Below are 23,581 nucleotides of genomic sequence, written 5' to 3'. Positions count from 1 at the left end.
TTCTTTCTCAACCATCAATCTGGATTCTCTCTAGCTAGTAACCTTGATTTCAAGATACTATACTTGGGGATAGAGATGGCTCAGTGGTCATGAGCACTTAGTGACCTGTTGAAGACATGGGCTCGGGTCCCAGAACTCATGTGGCAGCTAACAACTGTAAACTCCAGTTCCAGAGATTCGGATGCCCTCTTCTGCCCTTCACAGGCACTCTACACAGGTGGTATACAAACATACATTCAGAGAAAACGTCCACACAGAAATAGAAATGAAGATAGTATTAAAAATATCAAAGTAAAATTTCAAAACAGAACAAATTCAAGAAAACGATTAAAATTTGACATTATCAGTTTGCTTATTCTAACTTACATTTCCCCCACTCTTCGGTCAATCAACTTCCAGCTGCTTGTTTTTACACTGCACTTTATGTAAGTAGCACAGATCCATCCATTGTAGGGGTAAAGTAAAATAATGATAACCACATCCAAAGGAAGAGCAATAAGCATGTTCTAGAAAAATCTTCATGTACAATTTTTCAACATTTGTAGTGGACTATACTTTTTAAAAAATTCCATGCACCCATGGACTCCTATTTTCATCTTCATAAATACTTTGTTATTTCTGCATACTGCTAAAGCAATCAAATTCACCCTAACAAGAACACATAAAGACCTTTGGTTTAGACAGAATGCCAAATCTGAAGCATACATATTTTAATAACATTCTTTTTCATTCAAGTTTTTCTTCATTTATTTTAGGGGAGTTATATGTGGGAAAAGTGAGGTGATAAAAAGGGGTAAGATGAAAATATTTTTAGTTAGTTATCCTCAGGAAGTTAAAGGCTTCCTTGTAATGGCATTCATACAACCCTCTGCATAGGCAAGAAAACTCATAAACTCTCCACGTCATTTGTTAAGGTGTGAAATCCAAGGTTAATCATACTTACAGTAGGTTACCAGGCACTTTCCCAGAGAGCAATGGAGGAAAGGTGCTACAGACAGTAAAAGTCCTACCTAGAAGGGATGTCTCCTTGGCAAATGCTGCAGCAATGGCTGGGTCTAACGCAGGCTGGCCGTCTCCAGATGGAAGATCAGGTCGAGTATAATCCCTACTTTTATCATTGTTGTATTTTACATTCAAATTCACAAGTTTGGAAAAATCAATCCTTAGGGTACAGCAAGCATTATAAATATTTTGACCATCTAGGGCCTGTAAAAGTGAATAAAATATATCAGCCATCATAAATTTGAAAATTAGCAAAAACAGGAAAAGGATTAAAATTTCACACATCAAGCCATGCTACTGTTCTAAATGTGTTAGTTTCTACCACTCACTGCCTTCCTTAAATAGGCAATGCTATTTAACTCTAAAATATAACCATTTCAATATCAATGTAATACTTTTAAATAAAAAGCTGTAAAACAGCCTAAAAAAAACAAAAAAACAAAAAACACCTGGTAACAGTCACACACACAGTCAGCCCTAATGGCAACACTAAAATGAGCTGATCCAACTCCTCCTGGACACCACACGAGAGGAATATACAAAAACTTTACTGAGCTGAAAAAAAATTCACCATCACAACAAGATCACAGGCCTGGTAAAAAACTAACTTAAAGGCATTTCATAAACATTATTATTTAAATTACATTTAGATCAAGCAAGCCATTAGACAAAAAAAAATATATACCATATAAAAGACACCAAATAATATCAATTTTATCAAGAATTTAATGTAAAATAACCCCGTTTCTTCCTGTGGAGCATAAACCACTAATAGATATTAATTTACAGTAAGTTGAGTCATTCCTGTTGGGAGAATGTGAACCAGTGACAGAATTTGATTTCTATGCAATCTAAATGGCACTGTGAATATCGGTACTGCAAATGTCTATCAGAAGATGAGTAGCAAAACTTTACCCTTAGGTATCTAATTAAATATTATCAAGGAGTACATATTACCTCATTAGAGCTGGCTTGAATCACCATCCCTAGGTTAATGCTAACAGAACTGACAGAAAATTACTAAATCTACAATAGACTTTTCAAAGTGTTATTTTAATGTGATATTAAGGCAGAATGCCAAATTATCTACAATCAATGTAGCAATTACTACAACACCCTTTAGAAACCTTTGATAATTTCAATTTTAACTTTTAGAAAAATATCTGTACACAAGTAAAAGACACACAGCCACAGAGACTGGGAAAGCTGGAGAAACAACTAGTCAAATTTTATATATAATTCTGTCATACAAGGAGAGGAGAACAGCAATCTAGTTAGTTTAAAATTTGTATGAAGTAAGGTGACTGTAAGTAAGGCAGAAAGAAATCATGTTGAAAAACTTCTGCAAGCTTCATTTCAAGCTGTATTTACAATCCCAAGAAAGAAGAGTTACACACAAACCAGTCGTATGCTGGGTGCAGCCAGCAGACCACAATGAACTCGCTAGAACAAAGGCTACTGTCAGTGAAAGCTAAACATTATTTGTAACAAGCAAAGGCTTCTCAAATATTCCTACTTTCAAAAAAAGTTTATGACCCAGGGTGGGGGAATGCTACGGCAGTGAGGCAGGAGTGTGCTGGGGGGTGGGGGTAGGGGGAGATATAGGGGGGTTGTGGTGGGGAAACTGGGGAGGATAACATTTGAAATGTACATAAATAAAATAACCAATAAAAAAAGTTTAGACACTAAGTAGAAATAATTAGGAAAAATTTGCCACAATAAATTAAAATTTATAAAACACAAGCATCAAAATGAAGGAAAATGTTAAGACAGAATATACAATTACAAGAACACAGTGAAACATGTAGATACTTCAATGGGCACTATTTATATATAACTTGCTTTAGTGAGAGGTTGTTGGGCTTTCTTTAGGGAGGCTCTAAGTTCCGAGTTCTCCTGGACTTTTAACAGTAATTAAGTAGTTCAAATCAACTATTTGCAACATAAAATTCCACACTGGTAGACTATATATAATCTTTTAAAACTCCTGAACCACTATAAACTCCTATAAATGCAAAATGTCAAAGTCAAAAGGGAGTGAAGCAAGTCCCAGCAACTGTCCACAGAGCACCACCACATCACCGTTTCCAGAACATCTGCAGAAAGCAGGGGCTTCTCTGTAAGACAGACTGAAGGGCATGATTTTAGTGCTGCAAGCATCTGAGTTTACTGTGGCTGTTGCTTTCGTAAAAGGTAAAATGTAACCCACAGGTATGCTAAAACAAAATGACAGTATGAAAAAGATTCTAGACAACACAGCACCATTATCTCGCATCTACAAAGACATACAGTCCATGGACTTCAAATAACAAAAGCAAAAGGACATTGGCTACTCACGCGTTGTTGTTACAACTCTGCTGCAAAAAATAACCTTTAAAACTGGGGTATTTACAGGCTTCAGTGAGCTTTAAACATTCCAAGGTAAAATGCTACTGACAAGACAAGGAAAGAGTTGCTTTGCTTTGCCAGTATACTGCATGAGTTTTCTTACAAAAATATGAAGACCTTTACTTTATGATAATTAGGATTGTTGTTATGGCTTCAGCTCAATAGACGTAGTAGAGAGCAAAGTAGACATAGTATCCACTCATACTAACAGAAAACAGTTATCTAAGAAATAATTACTTTAAAAAATCCATTCTAATTCAAAGTACAAAGTAAGTTCTCTGTGAAGAATTTTCTAAACTGGAATTTGATTAAAGGAAAAAGTAAAAGTAAGTGAAGAGGAAAGCAGTCCTAACCAATGAAATAGCACACTGTAAGCCTCAAAGATCACAGAAAGCACACCTATTAAGTATTTAAAGAAGTTTGACGCAAATGAAAAGGGACTCATGAAATGAGACTTAAGAAACAAGCAAACATTTAATCTAAATCATGCTGATGACTACAGACTTTATCCTAAGGACAAAAGATAGTCACTGAAGGACACTGAGAAAGCCAGTAGTGTCTAAGCTGAAATCATCATGTAGTCTGAAAAGCAAGCAAACAACAAAACCGAAGTTAAAACCCCATTGGGAACAACCTAAGATCCTGAAGGAATGGATTTCAGCCAAGTACCATGACCCTAACTTCAGATGATGTCCTGATGGCTCAGATCAGAAAACTTCTATGCACTGCTGGTAAAGGACAAGAAGCTCATTCTGCATGAGATGATTTGTAGCACATAGTCTACCAGTCTCAAATGACCATGCTGTTCTTGAACTTGCCACCTCTGGGCTTAGAGAAGCTTCTTTTGGCAGCAAGCAGTAGTTAACTACAGAGACACAAGTGCTCAGTTCTAAGAAAAGAAACTGTATCACCCTCTCAAATGCCGAGGGACCATAGCAGAGAGAGCCAAGGAAAGGGGTAGAATGTTATTCAAACTGTCTTCTGGGCATGACATGTTGCACTCTTGAGTGCTTAGCATCTGTAATTACCTGCGCAAGATCTATACAAGACTAGGCCTGCCAACATTCCATTAACCAGAAAAAAGAGGGTAATGAGAGTCTATGGGCACTTATGATAACTAGGGAGAGACATTTCTTCGGTAGTGTAGGCACTAGTAAATTGGACCTCATAGGCTCATGTTTGAATACTTGATTCCCAATTGTTGGAAAGGATAAGAATAGGCCTCCAATAAAGTTTTCTATAAGTTGCCTTGGTTGTGGTATCTGTTCATAACAATGAAAAAGTAACTAAGACTGTTGTTGCTCCTGTAATAATCCCCCAAATGTTCCTGGAAAGGGATCAACAGGAATTGTAGAACAAGAAAGGATAATTAATAAGCATGGCTGTGATTAAAATATATTATATACAGGTATAAATACTATAATGAAGCCTATATGTGTAACTAAAACTAAATAGAGAAAATATACAGCATTACTTGTTTGTAAACACACAAAACATTCTATTAGCATCAGCACTACGTAAACTATAGCTACAAATACGTTATTTTTATAATGACATAAGTTAAAAAAAAAAATCAGAGAAAAACTTTGAGTAATACCTGTTCAAACTAGGGTTGTAACAGCTGAAGGACAGACAAACAGGAACTCAGGAATCAGAATCAATGTCTGAAAACAGGATGGAAGGAAGGAGTAATGACTCCAAGTTTTCTGGTTTGTTAAGAACAATGACACTGGCATATTACACTATGAGACAGAGCAACACTAGGAACCGCAAGTTGCAATGAGAACAGTCTAAGTTTGAAAGTGTACAATGATTGGCTAGATTCCTAGTCTGGGTCTTTTAGTAAAGTTCTGAGCTAGAGAAGTTAACAAAAGCACTAAGGATAACTAAGTTGTATGAATAAAGTCTGCCAAACACAAGCAGAACGTGAAAGGGGAAGGGCAATTGAAAAGAAAGGAAGGAGAAATCTAAGGGAAAGTATCAGAAACTAGGAGGGAAAACCTTACCAAAGTGGGGTCAGAGTGTCAAATAGCACCCACAGATTATAAGCAAATTTAAAACTGAAACCGACTACTCCAACTTTAGTGCCCACTACCACAGTTAAAAGGGTAGTTTAGGGAATTACGGATGAAACCAAACTACGGTGCACAGAGAAATGAGGAGAACAAAGATATGAGCAGCAAAAAGCTTGCTTAAGAAACCTGATTATACTTAAAAGAAGAAGAAAGGATGGAGGAAGATGGAGAGACATGTACAGAAGAGAATCAGCAAGATTTGAAGTAAATTCACTAGAAACTTCTGCGTATTAGAAATCCTGGTGATAAGCAGTCAGAATGGAAAAATAAGTCAAAGTAGATAAGACAATTATGCCATTTCTACTAAGCCTGAGGAAGGAAACAAAGGATGAATTTATGGATCTGTTCTTTATTGATGGACATATATGCCTTCTTTAAGAAAGGCATATATACTTAGACATAGGGATACAGATTAGATTTTGCTAGACTACTAAAATTCCCATCTGACTTAAAAAAAAAAAAAAGCCATAAATGAGAGTGAGAAAAGACCGAGTAAAGCATCATCGCCAACTCTGTAAAACAGAGCAGTGCTGACTAAAAAAGGAACGTGAAGGGATTTCCCCAGGAAGAATGCCTGCTTTCTGATGACACTCAAAAATGTCAGAGGATAGGATACTACGCAATGTTCTCTAGTTACACCCTTGATAAAGGCACAAAGAATGCAGACTGCAACACTCATCAAAACATTTCCAAAGCAGTCTACGTGACAGGAAAATAAGACAAGGAAGTATGGTGGAAAGTCAGTATCATTTCCTTTGCTAACAGGTTCAGCTACCAGAATGTGGACTTAAGAAAGTGTATTCCTCTTAAAATTATCACTTTAGACTTCTGTATAGAAAACGTAAGCAAGCATACGTAAATAGTCACAAACACATATAATCGGATGCTTATGTACACACACGCAAATATGTAAAACAATTGTAATACTTTATCATAATATTACATGATAACTATAGATTATTTTGACAAGATACATATATTAACTGTTTTTTCTTTAACAAATGGAACATAAATTCTAAACAAACTCCAGTTCACTGATCCTTTGTCAATACTTTCCTCTGGATCAAACAGATAAGAGATACATACAGACACAACCCAACAGATATATAAAATACACATTTAAAAAAAGTACACCACTTACAAATACATTTAACATTGTAAAATGATATAAAAATAGGTCTCTAGTCATTTCCAATAGTATAATCTTATACCACATTAATATAAAAGCTTTATAAATACAGGAGGTAAGGCATGTGAAGAATAAGTATTTTGGCCAAGAGAGAATTTTAATAGTTAACTGGTGTCTGAAAGGAAGCATAGTAAAATAAGATTATATAACCTGAGAACTAGTAGGCTAAGACTAAAATACCTGAAAAAAAAAAAAGATAAGTAATGGACTTCATTAAATCCTAACACTGTTTTCTATCAACAAAGTGGAGAAATACTGTATTGCAATCATGCCATTATCACTAACAGAGCTGTTTGCTACTGGAAGCATAGTTACTGGCCAAATCTGATTGGGTAGGTCAAAGGAAATGAAACAATAAAAAACCAGTCCAACTTTCAGACGGGTGATCTTGACCTAGAGAAATCAATAGAACACTAGAGAACATGATTAGTATGAAAATAAAAGAATCAAAAGTAAAAAATTAGGTAAGACTAACATAAAAAACTGACTTAATAGTTTCATAAAATTACTTAATATTCATTTTTAATTATTTAATAATGAAATAACCTGGCAAAAGAAGTTTTAACAGTAAAACCAGAATTGAATAAATTAGAGAGAAAGCTTTAGGCATTAAGAAGCAAAGGGATTTATAAATTTTCAACAGCATCATGACAAAGGGGTAACCTTGCTTCTCTACAGTTTCTTACCTTTCATATCTAAAAATGATTTAAAAAAATAAATGGTATGACTAAAAAGCATTAAAAAACTAAAAACAAAACAAAACAAAAAACCCCACAAAACCTGTAAGACACAATGTAACTAGAGCTGACCAGAATACTGAAGTATGTAAACCAAAATCCCTTGAAGTTACTATGACACTCCTAGCAAAAGGTACATTAAACTGTGTGCATGCACAAGGCTACCCCACTGTCTTTGCAAGATCACAGTTTACAACCAAATTGAACAAACATCTAAGACAGGCCTATGTTACAGTTGATTAGAGCTACAGTTGTTCTAAGTTAAACTAACCCCAGGAATGCATGAAAAACACATCACTATCTCAAGAGGCCCCAACTTACTAGCTTGGCTTGTTGAGCATTTACTGGATCACCATACTGGAGCAAAGCCTGAAACTGGTTGTTTTTTGTAAATGTGATTATCTTCAATACAGCACCAAACTTAGAAAATATCTGTGAAAACATTAAAATCAAGGCATCATCACCTACTAAATTATTTCTTCAAGCTATAAGCAACTATGCAAAGCAAATGACACTTACTTGGTGAAGGACATCAAGTGTTACAGGGTAGTACATATTGTCAATAATTATTCTAAGTACTGGACTCTGGGCTGGAGTCACTGCACTCTCACTGACTGTGGTGCCACTAAGAGGTGTATTTGCTGTCTGGACAGCTGTCACAGCTTGAAGAACTACTTGAGCACGCTGAAAAAAAGTAACAGACAAGTAACACACCCATTATTTCTACTTACATTGTTACGTTTTACTACTGTCTCCTTGTAGCTCAAGTATTCCACTACATTTGTTTCCAAATAGTTACCTAAACACTTTTAACACCAATGCTGACACAGGTCATGCCATTTATTCTGAAAGAATATGATTTACTTGGATAGATGTTTATAACTAGAAACGGTTAGATGAGAAATTTACAGAATAAAAAAACTTTAGCTTCATATTATACATTATTCCCTCTATGAAACAGGTACACTACAGGAAATGGACTACCAATAATCTTTCAGAAAAATTATCACTAAGTTTATTATTTCTAATACAATCTTAAAAAATGAACACAGGAGATTTAAAACAGTTTTTTACACTAATAATATGAAATCTGACCAGAAACTAATGTGGTCTTTAGTATAACTATCAGGCGCATTTTCAAATATGCTATGAAGGATTATTTTCAGTATATTTTATGGTAGATAATATACCATCAACCCTGCAAAATGCACCATATTTAAATTTCAAATTATCTTAATGGTTTGACAAATCTTTATTGGTAAATAAATAACAAAAATACAATTAAGTTCTGAAAGAAAAGAAGAACACAAAAGAATTAATATGTTTGTAAGAATAAACCAAGGATAACACAACCTAAGATTCAAAAAGTCGGCACACACATCCAAATAAACACCATTTAAATGCTAAATAATATTAACTACACATTCATATATCACAAGAACCTCAAATGAAACTCAGCATTTTACAACAGTAACTACTTGATACTTTAATACTACTGTGGAAAATAAAGACCTTAAGAGCAACATTTCCCTACAGACATTTATCTAAATGACAGCATTAAATACCATAACATCTGTTACAAATTCAAATCTTTTAAAACTAGAAACTGCAAGTTACCCACATTAAATTCGATAAATAAAAAAGGTGAAGTTTTCCCTGCAACTTTGTCACATCAGTTTCCTTTCCTGTACCAATCCCCTCACCATCCTTTGAGAAATAAGATCTATACAAAAGCATATTAATCCCACACTTTTTCATGGGATTAATTCCATGCTTATTTAGTGCTAACCATCCTTTTTAGCTTGACAATTACAATTTCTAATAGTAGTAACAAATGACTTTGTTTTAGTACATGAAGCACAGTTAGTTTGCCAATATAGGTTTTAGGTTTTCAAAATATTACATGTACACAGAAAAAGGCTCAAATACTTGGAAGAGACCTCAGTAAAATACCACAAATTAAACTTATCTGAAAAAAATATTAACCCAACAAACAAAACAAACCCCTGTACCACTACCAATGTACCAGAAACCAGAACCATGCCTTCTCCCAAATAAAGAAATGGAACTATAACATCTACGGTCTACTGTGGTCTGGCTTTCAAGAAATACCATTTTATGATGTACACTTATGCTTTACCAAAATACACAGAGCTTGTTCAGTCCTTTTTGGCTACAGATATTCCACAACTTCTCTTATTGCTGCACACTAGCTTTAAACTCCTAGAATGTAATAGTTGCTCCCTGGATTTTTTTTTTTTTTTTGGCGTATCTCTTTATTTACATATATATATATATATATGCTTTCTCAAGCATGCAATTAGGAGTGGAATTATTAAGTATACAGCATGCATATGCTCAACTTGAGATATATTTCAAAAATGATTCTACCAATTTACATCCCAGTTACCTCTATATGAGAATTCAAGCTTCCTTGGATATCAATTCCAACATCTGCTATTAGGTGTCTTGTCTATTTCTTTATAGATAGGTCTTTTGCTACATAGCCCAGACTGGCCTTACCCACATCTAAAAGTGAGAGCACAGTGGCAGCAAAGACTTCAAGCAAGAGAAACTTCATCCAGCTAGAGGACTAACACATCATTACTTTTTGAAATTACATTGAGGTAAAAGTCGAGGCAACCAGATGGCCATAAGGGAGGAGACACAGTAGGTGTTCTAGGCCTTTATCTAACCAAGGGAAAAAAAAAAAAAAGACATGATGCAGGAGAATAACTTAGTGGGACTCAATGCAAATAACTGGGTCATCATCTAAGCAACAGTAGCAGCAAGGAATAGGGAAAAGTGTACAGGTCACATTAAAGAGTGAACTCATAGGTCTTGATCATATAATAAATGGCTATAGCCAAACATGTATTTACTTGCCTCTCTGTTATGAAATGCCAAAATACTTGTAAGTGAATAATAATGTAACAAATACTAAACATTAGGCTGAAAATGATTTTTGTCAAATTCCAGTTCAAACTTATCCTGGCAACAACAATGACAATAACAAAACAAAAACATAAACAAAAAACCAGGAATCAGAGCAGCAACTGGAAGGTTCACAAAACAGGGAGCAAGGAAGCACAGACCCAGACTAAGGCAAAGTCTGGATAATGAACAAGCAACTCAATTCTTGCCTTTGACTCATCATCTCAACATTAAAACCAATAAATCCTTAAAAGAATCAAAAGCCCTAAAAGTTACATTTGTTAGCTCAGAACAAATGTCCTTTGGCATTTGGGGGGTGGACAGGGGACAAGCATGGCATCCAAGTCCTCATTTTAATCTAGGGGGAATTATATGAGTCCAACAGAATTCCAATTGTGCATTCTCAAATAGGAATGAAACAGACGAGCATGGCAGGAGAGTGAGAACAAGACAAACACAAAGGGAAAACTCAAGAGGAGATAGCATTCAAACTCTGCTAAGTTATCTTGAAAATAAAACTGTACTTAGAACCTTTAAAGAACTGCAAGGTTCTTTCTTTGCCCAACTAAAAGGTAAAAACATACTAAACAGTCTGAGGGGCTTTTGAAAACTAAAAACTTTACTTAATTTGAACATTCCTTCCATAATAGAATAAGTAATTTATTGTCTAGCCACTCTGAAGTTCATTATACCAAAGTACCCTCTATATGGGACTTTAAGTAACATTTCTAATTTAAAATAATACATCTAGGTTTGTTCTCCTTTTTATATATTTCTTTCCTTTGAATCTTTGAAAATGAAAGGCATAGCTCAGTGATGGAGTGATCGACTAACATGCTCAAGACCTTGGATTTGATCCATCCACAGCACTACATAGAATGAAAATCATACTGAAGCAATATACACAGAAAGCTTTTACACGCACTGTTAAAGAAAAGTTCTTAGAACATTACAGCAAATTAACATATTTTGGTCTAAAAGTATACTTATATTATTTTATTAATTTTAAATAGTATCTGTATACTTCAAAAGCCAAAATTCACATGTTCTTCAGTCTTAGTTTTTCTCAAGGGAAAATATGCCATTAGAAAAGAAAAATAAAAACTTCTGTAATGAAAGAATACCGAGAATCAAACATGGCCTTGGATTTCCTATGTCCCAGAGGCAGAGCAGTGCAATTCATGCTACCAAGATCCTTGCCCTGACAGCAGCTCCAAGCTCTCCTCCACCTGAGCCATTCCCCTCCCCTCCTGCACCTGACCACCAGCTCTAGCTGTGACTACCCATCTCTCGCCAGTGTTCGTTCACTCTGTTGCTTGCTACAGGGTCTAAATAACCCTCAGTCCCAATTTCCAGGTTAAAATCTTTTAACTTTAAACCTGCAAAAAGTAGCAATCTCTGCCGTCTTTAAAAAAAAAAAAAACAACAGTAAAACGAATCTAATAATAAATCAGGAAAATGAGTATCAGAAAGGCACCTATTTTTATAAAAGAATACGTAACATGTATATATACACACTAAAGTATTTTAAAGATAACAAAAAATGCATATAAAAAGTATTTTCTATTAATATATACTACTTATTAGTCTTAAGATGCTATCGGCCATATTATTTATGTACCTAAAAACACTCACTTGGTTTAATGTATTATCTGTCTTTAGTTCTTTGTGATTGGAGTACTGGATGTAAATTGGTTGGTTACGAAGATGAGGTGTCACAGCAGAATAGTAATTAACCATAGTAATAGCTGCTTCCTCTGTTGCCAGTTCCAAAAATGCCTGAAAATGAGTTTTTAAAAAAGATACCATGAATTAAACTTAAATAAAAATTTACAATTCTTAAATCAAACTCAAGCGTCTGTGTAAGCTAATCTGCTAATTGAAATACTGCCTAGACTATAACCTCATTTCCATCTCAGTGCTCTAACAAAGAGAACTTAGCATCTGACTGAGAGGCTGAAGAGATGGTTGCTATAAGCACCTAATGCTTTTCCAGAGGACCTAAGTTCACAGCATCACCATCCACAAGGCTTACAGATGCCTTGCCTGAAACTTCAATTCCAAGGAATGGAACACCCACAAGCTTTTGCTGGTACCTTAACTCACATGCACATATCCACAAACAAGATATATAATTTGAAAATAATAAAACATCACTTAATTTTAAAAATAATATTGGGGTTAATTCAAGTAATACCCTTCTATTTTGTTGGTTCCATCTACAATTTACTACATTCCATAAATCTGTTTTTTTTTAAACTAGAGAAAATAAGCATTTTCTAGCACCAAAATTTTATTGTTACTATCCTAAAGGTCTCATATAAAAACTCAAGAAGAATGAAGACCAAAGTGTGGACACTGTGCCCCTTCTTAGAATTGGGAACAAAACACCCAGGGAAGGAGTTACAGAGACAAAGTTCGTAGCTGTGATGAAAGGATGGACCATTTAGAGACTGCCGTATCCAGGGATCCATCCCATAAGCAGCTTCTAAACGCTGACACCATTGCATACACTAGCAAGATTTTGCTGAAAGGACCCAAATATAGCTGTCTCTTGTGAGACAATGCCGGGGCCTAGCAAACACAGGAGTGGATGTTCACAGTCAGCTATTGGATGTATCACAGGGCTCCCAATGGAGAAGCTAGAGAAAGTACCCAAGGAGCTAAAGGGATCTGCAACCCTATTGTTGGAACAACATGATGTACTAACCAGAACCCCGGAGCTCTTGTCTCTAGCTGCATCTGTATCGAAAGATGGCCTAGTCGGCCATCAATGGAAAGAGAGGCCCATTGGACTTGCAAACTTTATATGCCCCAATATAGGGGAATGCCAGGGCCAAAAGAATGGGAATGGGTGGGTAGGGAAGTGGGGGGCGCTATGGGGGACTTTTGGGATAGCATTGGAAATGTAATTGAGGAAAATATGTAATAAAAATATTAAAAATTTAAAAACAAAAAAAACAAAAAAAAAAGTTAATTATAAGTAACCGTACATAATTTGGTCATAGATATTAAAGTTTGCTCAATAATTGAAAAAAAAAAAGTACAACTGAAAATTTAAAAGGACAGAATAATTATTAGCTACATTTTAGAGAATATTAATTTTCATAAATTCTTCTAAATAAAATTTTGGAAATTTTAAAACATAATGTCATTTTTAATATGCATAGGACCTACTGCTACTGTTAATGAATGAGCATCCAAAATTTAAGCCTGATTTCTAATGCTACCAGATGAATAAACTCATGTAATAGATGCTACTAGTACCCCTGGTTTCTGCTATTACAAAACAAAACCAACAGAAAACTGAACTTCTTTTAATTCTGTCAGACAATGAATCCTTTAGGTGACAGGTAATTCTCCTTGTGTGTATTTAATGCGCTAGTAGCAATGCTTGTGCACTGTACCTGGTTTTTTCCTTTCAGCATAAGGATGTTAGTCACCTTACCAAAAGGTAAACCTAAAGCAATAACTTCTGTTTCAGTCACTTCACCAGGTAACTTTCGAATGTGAAGTACACGAGAGGGAGCCCCATCCATTTTATCTTCTCCTTTAAATTTCTTACTATCGTTACCGTTGGCTGAAAGACATACAGAAATATTCTTTATAATCAGTATGAAAAAAATTGATTCCTATGAAAAGTTAAAAACACTTTAAAACATAGGTGAGTAAATCTGAATTCTTGAAAAGCTAAAATTAGGCTTTCAATGGAAAGGAGAAAAATCATTAGACCATCAATTAAGGTTACCATCAAGCCATGTACAGTCTATGTAGAAGAATAATTAGCAAAAATACTAAAATTCAACTTCATACCAAAACTGTCCAATGAATAAAGAACACAAGTAAATTAAAATTACCATTGAATTCTTTTTACAAGTTAAGCAATACAGCAGGCTCCCCTTAGCCAAAAGAGATACATCCCAAAGCCCCCACTCTACATGTATAAACAGCTAGAATTAAGCTCTATGTTACATGCATATGGTAAGGTTTAAACAGGACACAGGACCTAAGAATAAATAATAAAACAAAACAACACAATGAAGAAGTATACACTTTTGGTTCATTACATTAGACCAGTAGTGTTCATTTCAAAAAATAAATATGCCTTCATTACAAAGTTCCATCAAAAAGAAAAACATTGTGTAATTATGGATGCCTATAGATTATTTCATACATAACTGAAAGCCATCTCTACATCTATCAGTTGGTCATAATGTACTAGATACTCAAGTGTACTTGTTAAGACTTCAAGTAACATGAAAAATCCTTACACATGTTAATATATTCATGGTTACATTTTAAAGATTAAATACTCTATAAAAGTAAAATATTTTATGATTCTATGTGAAAGTCAGAGGACAGCTTGCCAGAGTCATGTTTTTCTACCATGTGTGTCTCAGCAATCAAATGCATGCAGGTCATTAGGCTTGGTGGCCAATGCCTTTACCTGCTGAGCCACCCAGGAGGCCCACAAGTCTCATTGCACACCATTTATCATATATTACTCAGTCCTAAGGCACTTTAAGTACAGTTTCTACTTTAAATATCCAAACAAATGAAACTTGAAAGCTATTTCTACTCCATCACTTCTCTTCAAGTCAAAACCTGTTTTCTATGTCCATCTCCAACAGCAACATCTTCATGAGTAAGGAAGGTAATTTCATGCTGGACTCTGAACAAACCATTTCTCTGCTTTCTACTGTAATTACCTTTCTCACAACTGTCTCTCTAAAACTGCTGTTTCAGAAACATTCTTAAGCTCTCCTATAATTCAGTACAAGTGACCTTCACATTAAAACAGAACACTTTGGTTAAAAAATAACTGATAAAAAATAAAATAATAATATTGAATCTATTACTTTTCTGGACCAGCCTTTGGAGACCACCCACCAGTGACTAAGAACTACTACCCTCCCTTATTAGATTTCTTCCAATCATTTTTAAATTTACTGAGTTATTTTATAACCCAGAATAGACTGTATCATGATGAACACCCTACACATATCTGCAGGCTGGTCTATAGTTCCCCAGTACAGTTTTACAAACAAGGGTCACCAAGGTGACAAAGCTATTGTTCGAATTCTCTAGTCTGACCTCTTATTTACAGTGTTAATGGTTAAGCTTGTCAATTTGACTGGATTTAGAATCACCATAGAAACACACTTTGACTAGGATACAGTAGGATGCTACCAGAAAAGTTTAAGTGAAAAGACCCAGACTACACAGCTAGAGTACGAAAGGAGTAAAAGAAAAACAAAACAAGCTAAGCACCAGCATTCATTTCTCTTTACTCTCTGAGTACAGACTCAACGTGACCTGATGACACTCTTGTGTCACCATGGCTCTCCTGTCCCAGGAAGCTACATCTCTTCTTACAATATAGAAAAAGTAAACCGTCCTTTAAGTTGCTCCATGCCAGGTATTGAGTCACAATGAAAGAATAATCTAGGGAGAAAGAGGTAAACTGTCCCATAAATTCCTATGAGATGGTTTACTGAAAGAACAACTAAAACATGAAGAACATGTGCTTCTGTCATGTTTATCATGTCTTAAGGTTGTTCCAGACACAGTTCTATAATATTAGGTTTTCTGATAAAAATGAAATATTTTCTATAGATATTTCCTTATCTGAAAATTTCTGTTCTCACAACAGTAAAATAAAACTTTATGTTTTCTGTTTGTATGGAATACAACTTTCCATCCTTTTACTATTAACCTATTTGTTCCAACTAGACTTTAGAATAGTAGCTACAACTTCTTTCTAAATCGAGGGCAATAATTCTTTTGATTAAACTGTATAGTCCAGTACTTTACAAAAGAAAATGGAATGCAGACCTCACAATAATTTTCAGTTTAGATCCACAGCAACAAAGATTTTCACATACTTTCTTCCCACATAAACTACCCCCATTATCAACATTCTCCACCAGAGCAGAGCATTTGTTAGATCCTTTGAAGTGCACTTTTTATGTCACTAAGTTCTGACAAACATACCATGACATTACATCCATCATTACAGTACCAACATATAGTCTACCCCTAGCCCTAAACACCTTCTCTATTACAAGCTACATTCACTACCTTGTTTTCCACTGCCATCATGTTTTTATCAGACTATCAGAGCAACATGGTAAATCAGACTTTGGATGAACCCATCAGGTATTAAGCATTAGGATCCTTCCCTGGTTTTTCATAGCTTGTTAGTTTACCTACTTTTACCTGGATGTACCGCAACTGTGTATCAATCTACCTACTGAAGGACATCCCATTTCTTCAACATTTTGTTATAAGAAGGATTTTACGTTGTTCCCCCTTCCCCAGACATAATTTTTATTTCCTTTGAATAAACAGGAAGGAGTACAACTTTTACAATGTTTAAGGAAGTGATTACTTTTATAAGAAAGTACAAAATAAGCCTTCCCAAACAACTGTATCATTTAGTATGCCTACCAGTATTAATGTCCTGCTGTATCTATCATCATCACTATTTGGTGGTTCAATGTTCTGACTTTGGGTCATTCAAATATCTGTACCTATAAAATATGCTGTGTGACCAATTTCAGTATGTGCATGTATATTTCATGAAACCACCAAAAAAAAAAAAAAAAAAAGTTGGCCCTCTAGATAAGTAAGTTCTTTATATGTGGACCCTACCTTGAATTTGTGGAAAAGTCCCCAGAAGAGATAGGGATTCCACAAGAAGACCAACAGTCAACTGACCCTTGGGGGCTCCCAGAGACTGAACCTCCAACCAAAGAGCACACATGGGCTGGACCTAGGTCCCCAGCCTCTGCACGTATGCAGCTTAGTTTCCATGGGATTCCCCAATAACCAGAGTGGGGGCTTACTCTAACTGTTGTCTGCCTGTGGATCCTGTCCCCTTAACCAGGCTGCCTTGGCTGGCCTCAGTAGAAGAGGATATATCTAGCTATGCACTGACTTGAGGTGTCAGTCGGTCAGTACCCAATGGGGACTCCACCCTTCTCAGAGATGAAGGGGATGGAGAGGTGGAGGGAGCGGCCATGAAAGGGGAGGCCGGGAGGAGAGGGACTGTGATGGAGATATCAAGTGAATAAATAAGTAAATAAATAAATGGAAAGATATGAATAAAGAAAACTTTAAAAAAAAAAAACCTTGAATTTCCTACCTGCTTATCTCTATGCAAATGAGATGTAACAATTAGATATCATAATATACAAGACTTAAAAATGCACAGAAAGATGTACATTGGTTATATAAAAATATCACATCTTACAAAGAGATCTGAGTATTCATAATCTTTGGCATGTTGGGAGGAAGAAGGGGTAGTCCTACAACCAAGCTGCCATGGAGGTATATAAAGCTGTACTTTTATATATAATCATCCTTCTCCAATCTGTTTATGCCCTTTGTCATGCCATTCTACTGTCCTTTTCCTATCTGTGAATTACCTAGCAGCCAATATGACATTTCTTACAATTTACTATTTATAAATTTATCATCTATAGGCATACTTAATTTTTAATCGTCTTTTACCAAACTTGACCTGGAAGTTTATCTCTGCAGTTGTATCTGTAACTCATACTTCAGAGCTAAGCAATACAACATTGTACAAACAGTACCAAATGCCAAAACAGGAATTTATCCTTTCATTTGCTGATGGATATTCAAGTTGTTTTAATTTTGGATTACTATAAACTACTCAACCTTCACATAATATGACATTTTAATGAACTGCATTTACTGTGAATAAAGACCTAGGAGAGAAAGCAGGAGAATCCTACAGTATACTGCTTTAAGTTAAGAAACTGCCAAATAAAGGCAGTGAGTGCATTCGCAAAGGCCATCGAGGCCCTTGTGAAGCCTCAGGCCATCAAGCCCAAGATGCCAAAGGGCCCCAGCTGCAAACTCTGCTGTCTGGCTTTCATTGCTCACCCCAAGCTTGGGAAGCGGATTCGAAGCAACATGGCCAAGGGTCACAGGCTCTACAAACCAAAGGCCAAGATTCAAACCAGGGCAGAGGCCAAAATTCCAGCTCAGGCTCCCAAAAGTGCCCAGGCCTCTGTGAAGGCCCCATAGAAAAGGCTCCTGCCAGTGTGAAAACAGATGCACTGCTGTGACACACCTACCCACACACTATTTGCAGATGACCAGTGTCCTATGTTGTTTTTACAAATAAACTCAGGCAAGATGAAAGAGAAAGAAAGAAAGAAAGAAAGAAAGAAAGAAAGAAAGAAAGAAAGAAAGAAAGAAAGAAAGAAAGAAAAGGAAGGAAGAAAACAAACTGCCAAATAGAGAAATCAACCTAGGCTGACCAAGAACTGTCTCCTTACTTAGTGACAGAAGATGCTATGTAGGCTACTGATAGAGAAAAGATATCAATGGTCTCATCTAGCAATAGACCCTGAATGCTACAACTACGATACCAACCTGCCTAAAAGGAGATGCCTACCCACTGATTCAATAGTGGCATGACAGTTATAGCAGTAACCAACGACTTTCCACTTCTTTGAATTCTGCTCTATGTCTGCCACTGTAAACCTGGCCAAAAGCTTAAAACTGGAGAGAACATAGGCCCAAAGGAATACTACTGTTGTTTTGTTAACTATTTATGCTGTCAAACTACCCTCTAAATATTTACTCATGCCCACAAGTTTGTGTTACTCTCAAATCTGGTCAGAAGTTTCTTTTTTGCAGCGTGTAGCTACTATTAAAGCAGATTCACAGCTGATCAAAGTACTGGGTAGTAGTAACTATCAATGCTTAGTTGTAGATGGTCATTCATCTATATTGACCTTCCCCAGCCAAAGCTCAGTGTTTATAGAACCAGGACCAGAAAGGTAAGAGTTGATGAATGAGGAGGAAAGCTGTGAAATTCGGACTTCCGGACCAAACAAGGAGGCTGTATACATGAATTCACAGCAGCTGTGGTTACCTGGACACCATCAAGCCAGTTACAATTCCAACATGGCTTGGAAAGAAGCCCTGAGTAGCTGATGGTGCTGAAGGTTTAACAGTCAGTTTCTTTGAAGATATGTCTGCTGACAAACGGCTTATGCCTGTGGATGGCCATACATCTAAGCTAATACAGGCAGCACTAACTGATGGGGTTGCTAATAACAACAAAAAGGAAGACACAAGGTTGGGAAGAATAGCAGGGTACCGGGTAGTAGAGCGGGAAGGACGTAATGATGACCAAAACGCAAAATATTTTGATCAATTTCTAAAACTGGGGTTGTTAATCACCTTAACTGTTAAATTTGAGTTTGCACATTTCTAAATTTATATATACAATCATGATACTAGTCTTTATATTTATACTCTTTGTAAAACTATTTGGTAATAACATGGCTTGCCTTTCTTCTTAAATGTCTTTAAAGTGCACACATGTTTAATTCTTTTGTTCTTTCAGACAGGTTTTTAGAATCATTATCAGTAAAATGATTTTACTGCCTAACCTAAGTCATGGAGAATGTCTACGGTTTTCTTCTAAATTTTTTCTAACTTTCAGACTTACATTTACAATACAGTCCATTTGAAGTTCATTGCCACCTCATCAGAAGACGAAACTCACAAACTCACTAGGAGAGGGATAGGAAAGCAAGAGCTATACAGCTTTCTATTAAATTTCTTTTTCCCATAAGACTTTGCACCTCCCACAAGCATCAGGGGCCCATAAATATGTGGGCTTACTTTTGAATTCTCTATATTATGATCTACTGACCAACCTATTTGGTCAGGAACCAATATAATTCTCTTTTGATTTTTGTAATTTACAGTTATTTTCAAAATCAGACTATCTTCCAGTGTTTCCACCATTACCTACTAGCTACACTTGAATCACTCCATAGAGATATCACCAGGATTTTAGTCTACCCTCAAGCTCAGAATGTTTTTATGTTAAAAGTCACACTATTCTATGTAAAATGAGAACATCTTCACTTCTGGGCTGCTATCATGGTCTCATAAATGTAATCAACAAAGTTTCCACTATATAGTAAGTGTAATATACAGAAATTCAGAGAAGACAAATTCAAATGACTGAGACAGGGTTAAAGGAAGAATCATTTACAGCTGCCATTTCACAGTACTATTCAAAAATAACCTTTATGTGCTCTGAGATCTTAGCTAATGTCATTCTATTAAATCTAAAAAGGTTAGCCTGTACTCTTTTAGTGAGGACTTCTTGTTAAATGTCTTTTGCATGAATATTTGTAATACCTTTACTATTAATTTTCAATTACTGGGTACTTTGTGCCTCAGTCTGTGTTTGGTTTTCAAATTAACCTAATAATAGGGAGGATGTTTACTGAGCTGCTTTAAGTTCATGTTTCCCACTAACTTTAACAAGTGTTCAATTTCTATTTCAAATAGACATACGTGTGTGTGTGTGTGTGTGTGTGTGTGTGTGTGTGTGTATAGAGAGAGAGACAGAGACAGAGAGACACACAGAGACAGAGACACATACATACATGTGTGTGCGCACATACGCACACTGTCCCACTCACTCTGTGGGCTATCCAGAAATTCAAATCCAGGGTTAGGAGGAGGGGAAGACTGCTTACTTCTTGTTTGGTATTCCCATAGGTGTACTTTTGGTTTTTCAAGACAGGGTTTCTCTGTGTAGCCCTGGCCGTCCTGGAACTCACTTTTTAGACCAGGCTGTCCTGGAACTCAGAAATCCACCTGCCTCTGCCTCCCAAGTGTTAGGACTAAAGGCGTGCACCACCACTGCCCAGCCCCATAGGTGTACTTTTTGTTTAGCAGTCAATAAATTTATGGAAATTTATTAAACATTTTCATGTTTTAATCTCAACAAGCAAATTTTTCATTTTAAATATTCAATTGTTCAGTCAGAATATTTTATGCTTTAAAAATACAAGAAATCTTCATCTAAAGAAATTCCATTCTCTGTTCAGTTATTATTTTAATCTTTCCCTTTAAACTTAATTTTATGGCCTTTGCAAACTAATTCTATCTATCTAGACATTTTAGAAGTCTCCCCCTATTGTAAACCTCACCCTCTAGGTTTTTATTTTTCTCTTTCTTTATATAATCTGTAATTTTTTATTGTAGGCTAATGATATTATATATGGCACATATAGAAAGATTAAATTCTATTTTCATCCTTAAGGGCTGTTTTACAAATGTGTGTGTGTGTGTGTGTGTGTGTGTGTGTTTGTGTATTGGATTTTCAAGACAGGGTTTCTCTGTATAGCCCTGGCTGTCCTGGAACTCACTTTGTAGACCAGGCTGGCCTCGAACTAAGAAATCCTGCCTGCCTCTGCCTCCCAAGTGCTGGGATTAAAGGCGTGCGCCACCACCACCCGGCCATATATGTGTATTTTTAATCAGGCAACTAAATTTCATATGAAATCTTCATGTCTGTCATGTTAGATTTCTAGTTCCTTCAACAAATGGCACTTACCACCAAATATAGATTTATCAAAGATCTGGGATTTCTATATTCAAATTGTACGTTGAGGATACCCTGGAATGTGCTTTAACAGACTCCTCAGAACTCCAATGTCTCAGAAAAGTGTTCATCCTATGAGATCACCACATAGCTCTCAGGCCTACAGTAAGGCAATTTTGATAGATATTGCAAGCTTCCTATCAGTACAAATGTAACGAAGCTAATATCATTCTGCTATGGCCACTATACCAACTTCTGTCTGCCTAAACTGCACAACTTCCCTTTATTCAGGATCCATGGCCTAAACCCTGCATGTTTAGTTCTAATGTGTTTCTTTGGTCCAGTAGAACCTCTGTGCTTTGTCTATGCAGGCATGGCAGTAAGATGCTTCAAAGCAGAAACCTAAAATGATCACGAGACTCATGGCAGGTGTTTCCTTTCATTCAAGCTTATAATTTCTGTTCATCGATTCCAACAATCAACGTTGGTTTGTGGGCTTGGAAGATGACTGGGAAAAGGGTCAAGGCTACTATAGTTACTCAGGTATAGCCTAAATATTAAGTTTTAAAACATCCCTACTATCAATTACTATGTTATACATCAAAAATCTGACAAAGCAGAGTTGCAGACATTTAATTGGTTTATCGTCAGAATCATGGTCTTGTGATACCGTTTTATAATTATTGTACAGAAAAATAAATATGTACTAAAAATTCAGCTTTCCACACCATCATGCTGCAGTTAGCAAATACTTTCCCGTTTTTAGTTAACTGAAAGAAGTGTGTTCCATCCTTTTATGACCTTTATAGGAGAAAATACAAAGTAGTTTCAGGAAGATAGGTATAAAATATAGTCTTGAGATAAATTAATATAATAATATTATTCAAAATAAAGTCATAAAATTAAAGCCTAATATTAAAACATATTTCTCCTTCAGACATTAAAATATTTTTTGAGACCTACCCAAGAAAAGCTCTAAATGTATAAATAAATGCTCTTAGACTTATAAGTAGACACCAAATTGAAATTCATTAAGAAGTCAGAGCACAAAGGGTGACACTGCGTAGGTCAGGTTCAGGTTGTTACTTACAGCACAGGCAATAGAGCTATGGTATAAATAAAGGTGACACAAATACAAAAACTCACAATCTAAGAAAGATGCAAATATGAGGCATGTGAGAATGGGTGTGTGTGTGTGTGTGTGTAATTAAAAAGCAAGTTATTAAGCCTGAGCTAGTCTGAGGTTCCTAGACTCCCCACTACATGGGAAACTAACAGAAGGACTACATGCCCACTTGAGCCCAGGAGGGGAAGGTCAACCTGGACAGCAGTGAGAGCCCGTCACAAAAAGGGGGGTGGGGTGGATAAAGAAAGAAAAAGAAATTAAAGCTTTTGAAAATATTAACTACAGGATCCAGGATCTAGATAAGTCTACAACCCACATTTAAAAACCAAGGTTTTAAATAGGAAATGTACCATGGATACAAAGAATCTTTATTCTTTGGGAAAGTTTTAGGGCCGAGGTATGTGTGGCAGTGTTTCTCTGGCGTGGGGAAGAGTGTGCAGCATCACAGTGTTGGTAAATAAATTCAATCAGATTTAAACACTACTTGCCCACAAAAATTACCAATTTCAGGCTTCAAAACAAAAGGCTATTGTGGCATAAACTATGCTTTGGCTTTAACACTCTGCCCTGGCAAATAGTAAGACAGTAACACTTACCTGTGACTACCACGCCACTCATATTAGAGTTGGGGCTACTGAGAACACTGCCTGAGAGTAGCTCGTCAGATCCTCTCTAGAAAAAACAAAACAAATTACTGTAAGTCACTGGGATTAAAAAATAATACAAAAGTTTATC

At 35.9% G+C, this 23,581-nt stretch overlaps 1 protein-coding gene across 4 annotated transcripts in view; it reads right to left on the bottom strand.

Moving 5' to 3' along the window:
- Nucleotides 1–23,581, bottom strand: part of Ptbp2 (polypyrimidine tract binding protein 2) — a 64,897-nt gene that overhangs the window by 21,291 nt on the left and 20,025 nt on the right. For all 4 annotated transcript variants that reach the window (XM_021157892.3, XM_021157891.3, XM_021157893.3 and 1 more), the window contains exons 3-8: nucleotides 23,443–23,518; nucleotides 13,733–13,905; nucleotides 11,961–12,104; nucleotides 7,911–8,075; nucleotides 7,713–7,823; nucleotides 1,011–1,206 (exon numbers count right to left, since the gene is read on the bottom strand). In XM_021157892.3, coding sequence (XP_021013551.1) covers nucleotides 1,011–1,206; nucleotides 7,713–7,823; nucleotides 7,911–8,075; nucleotides 11,961–12,104; nucleotides 13,733–13,905; nucleotides 23,443–23,518 — 865 coding nt within the window. The remainder of the gene's footprint in view (nucleotides 1–1,010; nucleotides 1,207–7,712; nucleotides 7,824–7,910; nucleotides 8,076–11,960; nucleotides 12,105–13,732; nucleotides 13,906–23,442; nucleotides 23,519–23,581) is intronic.

This window comes from Mus caroli, unplaced genomic scaffold, assembly GCF_978045245.1.
Source record: "Mus caroli unplaced genomic scaffold, Mus_caroli_1 scaffold_3, whole genome shotgun sequence".
Taxonomy (NCBI): domain Eukaryota; kingdom Metazoa; phylum Chordata; class Mammalia; order Rodentia; family Muridae; genus Mus; species Mus caroli.
The sequence above is the reverse complement of the archived record's forward strand: the minus strand, read 5'-3'. Positions and strand labels throughout refer to the sequence as shown.